Here is a 10,912-nt window from a genome sequence, read left to right as displayed (position 1 = left end):
GCTTCCATTTCATACTCATTATCAGAAGAGCTTTTTTCAGCATAATTAGCATGGATCAAATTTTCCAAGTGGCTCAGCAGACTGGCTGCTGTTCCTTGGCTGCTGAGAATGCCTGGGACATCCCACTGCTGCTGCTGGCTGCACTGGACCCCTGACTCCTCTTAGCAGCTTGAAATGTGGAGAGAGAAGGGGCATTGTGAGATGGCAGCTGCTGCAGCCCAGAAATGGGTTCCCTGACCTGGGCTGCCAGGAACCCCCGTGTCCTGACACAGCTGCTGGGGGTGAGGGCCTGGCAGCCTCTCTGTCACTAAACAGGAGGGCAGGAGGCTCTGGCTCTGTGGCTCAGCCAGGGGCAGGGGCTGGTGCTCACAGCCCAGCAGCAGCAGCCCTGGAGCCCCAGTGCTGGGGCTGACCCCTGCTCCAGGTGCTTTCTGTTATCTGGGCACGGGTGCCTGGTGCCCAGCACATCAGGGCATGGAGTATTTGATACCTGGAGGAGTAACTCAGGTGGGTACCTGCACCAGGAGCCAGCCTGGCTGTGGGGCAGGAGGGCTGGGAGAGAGGGAAGGTGGGGTGGGAGAGCTGCAGGAAACGGTGGCTGGGGAAGGGAAATTTGCTGGCATCTTCCAGGGCTTCCTGGGACTGCCTGGTGGGGCTGGGGCAGGCTGTGCCCCCCAGGCTGTGTGTGAAGGGCGAGCCCCGGCTGCTGTGCCCGCAGGGGAAGGTGTTGGCAGCGTGGGGGGAGAGCAGTGGGGGCTGTGGGTGCTCGTGTGTGCCTGCCAGTGGTGTGGAGGAGGCCAGGGAGCGCAGTGCTGAGCTGCCTGCTACACCCAATCAACCCGTGATCGTTCCTATCATGAAGATAAACTGGCCATTGTTGCCAAAAATAAATGTTAGTGTTCCAAATCCACACTTCAATAGCACCAGCTCATTAGAGATGCATATCATTTGGCTCCAGTCCCACACCTTCTAGCTCGTTATAAATATGCAGTTGCTGCTGGCTCTACCCCAATCATCTCTGCAATCAGAGCTTTTAATTAGGTTAATTAAATTGTATCAAACCTCGCAGGGACGCAGTTCACTGATGCTGATGAGGCAGCCAAAACAGACCTTAACTCTAGCTCTAATGAAGGCCCTGCTGCAGCTAATAACAATGCATAATAAATTAGTGCTTCCCTAGAAAGGTGCATCGGGGCTTGCATTTCAGTAAATGATGATCTGTATGCACTAATTCACTATTGCAGTCTTTAGGTCTGCCAAGGCAGGGACATCCTGGGAATAGGTTCTCACTAAATAATGGGCTCCTGCCTGCTGGAAGCAACGCTGCTCACCTGGGCTCTCTCAAGGCACTAACGGCTTCAGGTACCCAACTGTGAGACAACAAAGCAAATATTTGCTGCTCTCACCTTGCCCAGCCCTGGGTTCACTCTTGATGCCTGGCATCTCACAACAGAAGCAGCAGCGGGTATTTATTAATTTGAAACCTCCTGCCATGGGATTTGGAGAGGAAGGTTTTGTTTGGAGGCAGTGGGAGGCTGTGTCCAGGTGTGGCAGCAAGAAGGGGACAGCACCCTGTGCCCAGGCTCTCCCCAGACATCAGCAGCCCCGTGTTGCTCCTAATCAAAGGTCCAAGTGGCCAAGGAGCTGTGGAACAGAGAGGTTCAGGGCAGCCATGCTGAGCAGCAATTAGTCATTCCTGATTTACATTCTGCTCTTTCAACTCCCTGCTGTGAAGCTGCTCAGGCTTGAGTGGAGGAACTTCACCACCCTTTTCTCCTTGGTGCCCTTGGGCAAGACACCTCAGCTGAACCTGGCTGTAGGATGCTGGGGAACAGCAGGACCAGGGCAGCCAGTCCTGCAGCTGGGGACACCTGCACCAGCCCCCAGTGCCACTGCTGGCCCTGGGCTGGCAGCACCTGCAGGGTGAGCAGAGGGATGCTGCAGAGGCGAGTGGTGGGCAGATGGTGAGGCACAGGGCAGCACTGGGATGGGTGGGACCAAGCCTCCCTGCTCTCCTTTGTTCAAAGAACGCGGCCTGGGGGTCCTCCAGAGGTGCTGGGGGTCCCTCTGGCTGCCACAGCACATGGCCACTGATGGACACCCCACAGTGGCTGTCCTGGGGTGATCCAGAGCCTCCCCAGGCAAGGCAGATTCTGTTGCCATGCCCCAGGGACCCCACTGTGCTCTCCAGTCTTGGAAAATGGAGCCTACAGGAAAGCACCTGAGAAGCCTAGGGGCTGCTGATGGTTCTCCTGCTAGTAAAATATATTGCTGCCTCAGCCTAGAGAAAATCCTGCAAGTGTAGTCAGCTATTAACATTTATAGAAGTCATTATCAATTGAGTTCTTCAGGACTTGAACAAGGAATTACACAAATTATTATATGGCACAATATTATTGAGTCACCTAAAACCTGAGCTGTGAATCTGGAGAATTTTGATATCTGTATCTTTCAAGCTGCAGGGAATCTCCTTGCTAAAGAACCTGTTGGTTCAGCTTTTGATGCTATAATTATCACAAACAAAAAATAGCTGTGGGCATTTTCTTGCTGCCCTTCCCCACGAGGGCCCAGCTAGAGGATGGCTGATCCCACTCCTGTCTCACTTTAAATCCTGAGCTGTGGCCCAGTGGGCTGGCTTTTGGAGTCAGTTACAAGGTGCTTGCAGAAACATTTCAGTGCTTTAGTATGAGGATACCAAGCTAAAGGCTTTGGGAGTCAAAGAGCAAGGTCTTTGAGAAGGTGTGGATTTTTTTTTCCTGGATGCCACTGGGAACTCTACAGGGCAGCAGGTGTGAGTCAGCCCTGTCTGCTAACATAGAAGTTCAGAGATCAGTACCTGCCAAATCCTTCATCATTGCAGGCAGAAATAGCTGGAAAATGTTTGTGCACAAGAGCTGGCACCTCCTTTTAGTCTGTTGTGGCCACAAGCTGATACACCACTCCACAGGCTATGGGATTTTACTCACGCTTTGGAGGTCAGGGTCCAGCAAGAAGCCTGCTCAGTGTGACCAGCACAGATGTAACACTGCTCTGGTTTCCCAGGGAAAAGTAAATCACAACAGGCACAACTTTTGCTCCCCAGCCCCATCCTGAGATGACCAAACTCAGCTCCCAGGTGCCAGCGGACACCGCCACCCCTGCAGGAGCGGTGTGGCCAGTGCCTGCTCAGAGAAAGCCTCGCAGCTGCCCGGTGCATCCGCAACACCTCACTGCCAAGCGGGAAGAGGGAATGTTCTGGGGAATGGGCACTTGTGCCCAGGGCAGCACTGGCTCTGCGCTGGGACAGAGGTGGGCAGAGGCAACCGCTGGGCCTGGCCAGGTCGCTGCTGTTCAATTCCTGCTGCAGGAACTCCTGGAGGCTCCCCCAGCACAACTGCTGCTTTCCTCTCCCGTCCAGCAGCAACGCCCTGGGCGCAGGTACGATTAATCAAGGGCAAGGATTAAATATGTATCTGTTTAAACCTTAGTCTGAAAGAGACCTCCCGTGACAGACAGCGGGGACACTCCCGAGGTGCGCGGGGATGTTCCCGAGGTGCGCGGGGACACTCCCGAGTGCGCGGGGACGTTCCCGAGTGCGCGGGGACGTTCCCGAGTGCGCGGGGATGTTCCCGAGTGCGCGGGGACGTTCCCGAGGTGCGCGGGGGGATGTTCCCGAGGTGCGGGGACACTCCCGAGTGCGCGGGGACGTTCCCGAGGTGCGCGGGGACGTTCCCGAGGTGCGCGGGGACGTTCCCGAGTGCGCGGGGACACTCCCGAGGTGCGCGGAGATGTTCCCGAGTGCGCGGGGACACTCCCGAGTGCGGGGATGTTCCCGAGTGCGCGGGGACACTCCCGAGGTGCGCGGGGACGTTCCCGAGTGTGCGGGGACACTCCCGAGTGCGCGGGGACGTTCCCGAGTGCGCGGGGACGTTCCCGAGGTGCGGGGGGACACTCTCGAGTGCGCGGGGACGTTCCCGAGGTGCGGGGGGACACTCCCGAGTGTGCGGGGACGTTCCCGAGGTGCGGGGGGACACTCCCGAGTGTGCGGGGACACTCCCGGGGACACCGCGGGAGCTCCGGAGCCCCGGGCGGGCTCGGCCGCGCCGCGCGCCGCTGCTGCCCCCTGCGGGCCCGGCCCGGCACTGCGGCTGCTCCGAGCCGAGCCCGACTGAACCGAACCGAGCCGAGCCGTGCCGGACCGAGCCCTACTGAACCGAACCGAGCCGAGCCGAGCCCGACTGAGCCGAGCCGGGCCGAGCCCGTCTGAGCCGAGCCGGGCCGAGCCGGGCTGGATGGAGCCGAGCTGAGCCCAACTGAGCCGAGCCAGGGCAGACCGAGCCGGACCGGACGGAGCCGAGCCAAGCCCGACTGAGCCAATCCGAGCTGAGCCATCCTCACACGCGAGGCTTTGCTCTCCTTTTGCTTGAGCACACCGGACCGAACCGGAACTTGTCACACCCAGGACTTTGTTTCCTTTTGCTTGAACGAACCGAACCGTTCTCACACACGGGGCTTTGTTTTCCTTTCACTCAAGTGAACCAAACCGAACCGAACCGTTCTCACACACAGGGCTTTGTTTTCCCTTCCCGCTCACCCGGCCCCTACAGAATCCGCAGTCTCCCGGTTCTGCAGAACTCCATGAATGCTCCCCTGAAAAATTTTCTCCCCAGTTATCTCTGCGATGGCAGGAAAAACGTCTGAAGCTGCATTTAAGCACATAAAAACATACCGTTTCATCACCCAGCTGCTGGAAAAGCTCCAAAGTAGGTAGGGCCTGAGAAGAGCATCTTTTTCTTCTCCCCCACTTGCAGACCATGTGTTTATTGCTGGCAGCAACAGGGCGATGGAGAGATAAGAAGAGGAATGTTCACACGGAGGCTTCTCTGAACGTGCCTGGGCTGCTCAGGACACTCAGGATGTGTCTGCACATCCCCCACCCCTGGCAGTGCAGCCGGCCCAAGGAAAACCCAGAGGACAAACTCCTGTCCCACACTCGGCTGCTGCACTGTCTCCCCTTACACAGAACTTTGGCACTGCCTCAGTTTGAACTGAAGCAACTCTGGAGGAAAAGCACACGATGGAATAGTGCAAATAGGAAATGAGAGGGATTGGGGGATGCTGGGGAATTAAGAGAGTAATTCACCTCTAGCCTGCTTGAAGACAGCTGAAAAAGCTGAGCTGCACCCTCAGGTTTGGACAGGTCCTGCTCAGCCCCAGAGCTGACAATGCCCAAGTACCTTCCCTGTCCCTGGGCTGTGCTTAACCCACCTCCCTAACACCCCACTAGGACCTCACTGATTGTTTATGGTGCATCCTACCAGGACACTTAGGCAAATCTCATGGCTTCCCACCATCAACATCAACAGAACAAACTCTGATTTATTAATCAATTAATTAGATGAAACACACTGATGGCTGCCACAGGCCCACAGTGATTTGTTTCAGCAAAGTGCTGAGCTGCAGACAAACGCAGGCTGGCACCTTCCCTCTCCAAGAGATATGGCTCCTCCTTTCTGAGCAAAGATTGTAACAATTATTCTGTGAAATGGCTAACGTTTCCTCTGAAACTTGAATTTGTAAATAGCTGGACCAGTCGCTGTTTCTTTCTTCACCTTTACTTTATGAGTTTTGTCCTGGAAAAAAGAACAAGTACAAATATTTGCTGTCATGCAAGGAGAAAAACCCACACCCACATAAATCAGAGAATCCCTAGGTCTGACCACAAAAGAAAAATGGTCACTTTGCACTGTTTAGGTGGGGATTATAATTTTTATCTGCTCTTTTCCCCTTCAGGGTGTCAGACACAATCTGCTTTGCTCACAAGCACCAGAGAACAGAAGTCCCATTGAGACAAAGAATTTCTGTGGTCATCTGGATTTTTAAGACCTTCTCGTAACTTACAGAAAAGGTTCCCTGCTTCTGACTCCTAGTGACACTATTCTGAGCTCCTTGTGAGGACCATTTTACAGCTGAGTCTTTATCCTTGCTGACAAGGAGAGACTTGGACTAGCAGATATAATTTACTGGAATGCTTCATCTCCTCGCTTTTCCATATTAAAGAGGATTACTTATCTTTAGGAGTTATCTGCAGGTGTCACTATAAAACCAGAATGAAGAAACAAATACAACATATACAACACACACAAGACCAGACCTAATGACCTGAACAGAACAGAACCAAACCCCTCACCAGGAGATCCTTCCGTGTCTGGATTTTCTGGGAGATGACAAACATGGCCTTCTCCCTCTCGATGCGCTGCCTCAGGAGGTCATACTGGTTCTTCCTCTGCTGGGCTAATTTCTGGAAACAAGGAAAAAAAAAGCTGGTTTAAGACAGAGATGAACAAGACATTGTGGTCTAAATCCTCTGAATTTCAATGTCAAATGCAAGAAATGAGGCAATTTGACTTCCTAATGAAAATCCACTTTATCCAGAGGATGGAAAACAAAAAAAAAAAATGACAGACCAGAGACCAATTCCTGAAGTGCTCAGAGCCTGCAGAGGCCTCTCAAAATGCAACTTGTTGGGTCAAGTTTGCCTAATGAGAGTGGATAGCTTTCCCAGCACAGGAACAGTATTCCTGCAGGTGTGATTTAAGTAATTAAATTAAGGAGAACAGATCCCAACACGCTTAAAATATGACTCAGACATTTAGGAGAAAACTAGTCAGTCTACGACTCGTCCAACTGCTTTCCTGACAAGTCAAACTGAGACAGCTGGCAGGAGGAAAGGGACCACAGGGTGTTTATTATCTGACATCTGAGTCAGAAAAAACAGGTTAAAAATTCACCAGTCGGCAATTTTAAGACAACTATTTTTACCTTACACACAACCAACTTGTACTCAGAGGACTTTCCAACAAATCTGAATTACCTAAGCAGAATCTACAGTAGTAAAGCCAACTGTAGCTACCTGTGTGATACTAAAACATCAGAATCAAAGCTGATTGCATAAGCAATTCATGCTGAAGAATCATGGAAGAGTACAAACTGGGAAAGCCAGGAAGTGAGACTATAGCTTCAATGGCTTTAGGAAGGAAAGTGAGGAGACAAATCTCAAGCCACTTTGGGCTCAGAACCAAACTGAAAAATACTGCAAGATCAGGAACATTGCAACAGAGACATCTGTGTTGGAATAAGCTTCTTCCTATTTACCTAATTCAGGAGTGCAAGGGGTTTTGGGGAAGTGTGAGAAAAGACTTAACAGTGGATGCTGAAAAAAATTACACCTGAAACTACAGCAGTCTAATAAAAAGATAGTCCCATAGGTATATGTTCTTTTACAGAGGAGAAATATCTCTTTTCTGGCCTGTATTTCACAACTTATGTTGGTCCACTCACAGTGGACTGGGATGCAGTAAAAGAGTACTGTGTTAGTCTAGAAGATGTGACTGCAGGCTCCAGGCAGTCACTTGGTGATTAAGTGACATCCACTACTGCCTTGTGTCACCAATAAGTTTTAAGAACACAGTTTTGTTCTCCTCCACAATGGTGCAATTAATCCTTTTTAGTGCTTGTCATACAGAAGATGTACATGTCAGTAGGACAAACAGCAGCAGTACCTTTAGGTGGACAGGATCAGTAGGTCCCTTCACTGCCTCTCTCTGCAGCGTTGCAATGGTTGGTCGGTTGTGCACTCTATCTACCAGCTCAGGAAGGGTGTCCAGGTGAGCAGCAATATCAAACTCCTTAACTATACATTAAAAAAAAAAAAAAATAGGAATAAACTAATTGAAATAAGGAAATCTTCCAAACACATTGCTACAATCAGCAACACAACTCCTGCAGAAGTGATGCCTCAGCTAGTAACCAAGAGGGATTTCTAGAGCACCTGAATTTTTATTCCTGAAAGATAAAAGTGAGTTTCTTTTCTGACAGAACAAGCTCAGGTCTCACCTTCCCGCTCCGTGTCCACGAAGAAGAGGTGCCGGCGCGCGCTGCTCCCCGCGGCGTCCAGCAGGTGGAGCTCTGCCTTCAGCCGCTCGATTTTCTGCACAGAAAGTCCAAGTTTGGCCAAATCCGGAGCGAGTAAAATCAAGCCTCCCCCGAGGACATCTCTGTCTGTTCCTCGGGGTTACAAACAGCTGAACTCCTCCTTCCTTTTTTCATCTCTGAAAACACATCTAGCCTATGTTTTTGTCTTCACAACCCTTCCAGAGGGTCACAGTGATTCCTGCTGCTACCCAGGCAAAGCGCACACATCCACCTGCAAAACTGAGTCCTCTCTTTGGCAAAGGGGAATGATTGCCATGGAACCAGCAAAAGCATGGAGGAAAGTTTAAAGCTGGCTTTGATTTTTTATCCCCAGTGAGAAATCTGTTTTGTGAATCAACATCAGAGCATGCAACACTTTCAGAAGAGGATGGTATTTTTGTGGACTGCCAGCCTACCATATTCCAACAACCATTCTCCTCAGCTGGGAGACTTTCTCATTCTCTGCCTGACAGGAGAGCGTAGCCAGGGTGCAGTTACTCAGCTCTCTCAAGTTACAAGTGTTTTCCCCTGGATCAGCACCGGTGAGGCTGCACCTTGAGTGCTGTGTCCAGTTCTGGGCTGTTCCATTTAGGAAGGACAATGAGAGGCTTGAATGTGCCCAAAGAGCAGCAAGGCTGGCGAAGAGTCTGGAACATAAATCCTATGGAGAACGGCTGAGGGAGCTGTTTAGCCTGGGGAAAAGGAGGCTCAGGGGAGACCTGATCACTCCCTACAACTCCCTGAAAGGCACTGTAGCCAGGTGGGGGTCATCTCTTCTCCCAGGCAACCACTGACAGAATGAGAGGACCTTAAGCTGTGCCAGGGGAAGTTTAGGCTGGACTTAGGAAAAAAAAAATCTCTAGGCAGTGGAATGAGCTACCCAGGGAGGTGGGGGAGTCACCATCCCTGGAGGTGTTTAAAAAAATATTGGATGTGATGCTCAGTGCCATGGTCTGGCTTTCAAGGTGGTGTTAGGTCATAGGTTGAACTTGATGAACTCAAAGGTCTTTTCCAACATAGTTAATTCTGTGGTTCTGTGACAGGACAAGAGGAAACAGCTCCAAGATATGCTGGGGGAGGTTCAGGTTTGGTATTGGGAAAAATTTCTTCCCTGAAAGGGTAGTCAGGCATTGGAACAGGGAAATGGTGGAATCGCCATCCCTGGAAGTGTTCAAAAGGTGTGTGGCTGTGGCAGCTGGGGGGGCACAGGTTAGTGGTGACCACGGTGCTGGTGATGGGTGAACAGCTGGACTTCATGATCTGAGAGCACTCTTCCAACCTTAGGGATTCCATGATTTCACTACAAACATGCTAAGCAGAAAAACGTTTATAAAGTCTTGAAATTTAGGTAAAAATCACTGTTTTATAACAATGCACAGTGTCATTTTCTATTACCATCAAACCTTGACGCTCTACATCCAGCACTCTAATGGCACTTCCATTGTCCTTTCCAGCACTGTACAAATCAGACTTCACTGAACAAACACAGTAGCCAGCATCACCAGCAAGTACAACACAGTAAAAAAACAATTCTGAGCAAACTAGAAAACACTAAAAATATGAGTTATTACCTTGGCTTCTGCAACTCTTTTCATTTCTATGTATTTAATATCCTGTGTCCTCATCAGTTTCACCTGCTCTGGGGTAATTTCATCCTTTGGCTGCTTTATTACGTGGACTCCATCCTACAAGCAGACAAACACAGCACTTACAGACAGTCCATCCCACCTGGAGAGCACTGTGGGGCCTGCTAACAGCAGAACTTTGTCCCTTCTGCCTCATTTTCTTCAGAGCCTTCTACAGGCACCAAACCAAATTTTGTCGTTTATCTAATAAGTCATAAATTTAAACCAGAACAAGGTAGGGGGGGAAAGTGTTACTTAGAGCAACAAAGGGTAGTCCTGCTTGAAGGCAGTGGAGGTTCTCACCTTGACCTCTGCACGTATCATTTTGAAGTAGAACTCATCGGGGTTCTTGTCCAGAGCTTTCTTCTGCAGCGCTCTGAGAGCATTCTGCTTCTTGTGGTAGTCACTGGAGGGGGATAAAACCAACAATCACGAGCTGCTCAGCAGCTTCTCCTTGTTCACCCTGGCTGAGGCACCGAGTCCCTTCTAGAGAGGCTCAGAGATGGGAGACGGTGCAGGGAAACCCTCTGGATGGGGGGAAAACCTCTGGATGGGGGGAAAACCCTCTGGATGGGGGGGGAAACCCTCTGGATGGGGGGGAAACCCTCTGGATGGGGGGGGAAACCCTCTGGATTGGGGGGGAAACCCTCTGGATTGGGGGGAAACCTTCTGGATGGGGGGAGACCCTCTGGACGGGGGGGGGGGGAGGGGGGGGAAGAATCCTCTGGACTGAGGGACACCCTCTGGATGGGGGAAACCCTCTGGACAGGGAGAAAAACTTCTGGATGGGGGGAAAACCCTCTGGATTGGGGGGAAAACCCTCTGGACTAGGGGAAAACCCTCTGGACTGGGGGAAAACCCTCTGGACTGGGGGAAAACCCTCTGGATTGGGGGGAAACCCTCTGGACGGGGGGACAGGCACCCAGCGCCGCCCGCCCCCCGCGGCCGCACTCACTGGGCGCGGAGCCGGTAGTCCTTCTTCTTCTCCAGCAAGCCCAGCTTCGTCCGGGCGGCGGGCTACGGGAGAGACGGGGAGCGTGAGGGGGACGGGGAGCGTGAGGGGGACGGGGAGCGTGAGGGGGAGAGCGCCGGGAGGGAGCGGGGAGGGCCCGGAGCGGCGGGCCCGGGGGTCGGCAGCGCGGAGGGCTCCGCCAGGGGCCCGGCCCGGCTCACCGACCTGAGCCCGCTCGCGGTGCGGGCGCTGCCGCGCCTTGGCGGCTTTCCTGAAGGCGGCCGACATGGCTGCGACGGCGGCCCCGAGCGCCGGGCCGGGCCGCGCGTGCGCGCGCGCCGGAACGGGCGGGGCCCGGCCCCGGCGGGCCGCGCGCGCCCCC

The 10,912-nt window shown here is 52.5% G+C and overlaps 1 protein-coding gene across 1 annotated transcript; it reads right to left on the bottom strand.

The window, feature by feature from the left end:
* Positions 1-5,319: 5,319 nt before the first annotated feature.
* UTP11 (UTP11 small subunit processome component) lies at positions 5,320-10,856 on the bottom strand. Its single transcript, XM_021554750.2, has 8 exons — positions 10,756-10,856; positions 10,534-10,595; positions 9,882-9,984; positions 9,525-9,638; positions 7,876-7,969; positions 7,542-7,672; positions 6,170-6,280; positions 5,320-5,612 (listed from the first exon to the last, which is right to left on the bottom strand). The coding sequence occupies exons 1-8, from the start codon at positions 10,816-10,818 to the stop codon at positions 5,529-5,531; spliced, it is 762 nt and encodes a 253-aa protein (XP_021410425.2). The 5' UTR covers positions 10,819-10,856; the 3' UTR covers positions 5,320-5,528.
* Between the last annotated feature and the right edge of the window lie 56 nt (positions 10,857-10,912).

Source organism: Lonchura striata, chromosome 26, assembly GCF_046129695.1.
Source record: "Lonchura striata isolate bLonStr1 chromosome 26, bLonStr1.mat, whole genome shotgun sequence".
Lineage (NCBI taxonomy): Eukaryota > Metazoa > Chordata > Aves > Passeriformes > Estrildidae > Lonchura > Lonchura striata.
Note: the sequence above shows the minus strand (reverse complement) of the source record. Positions and strands in the feature narration are given on the sequence as shown.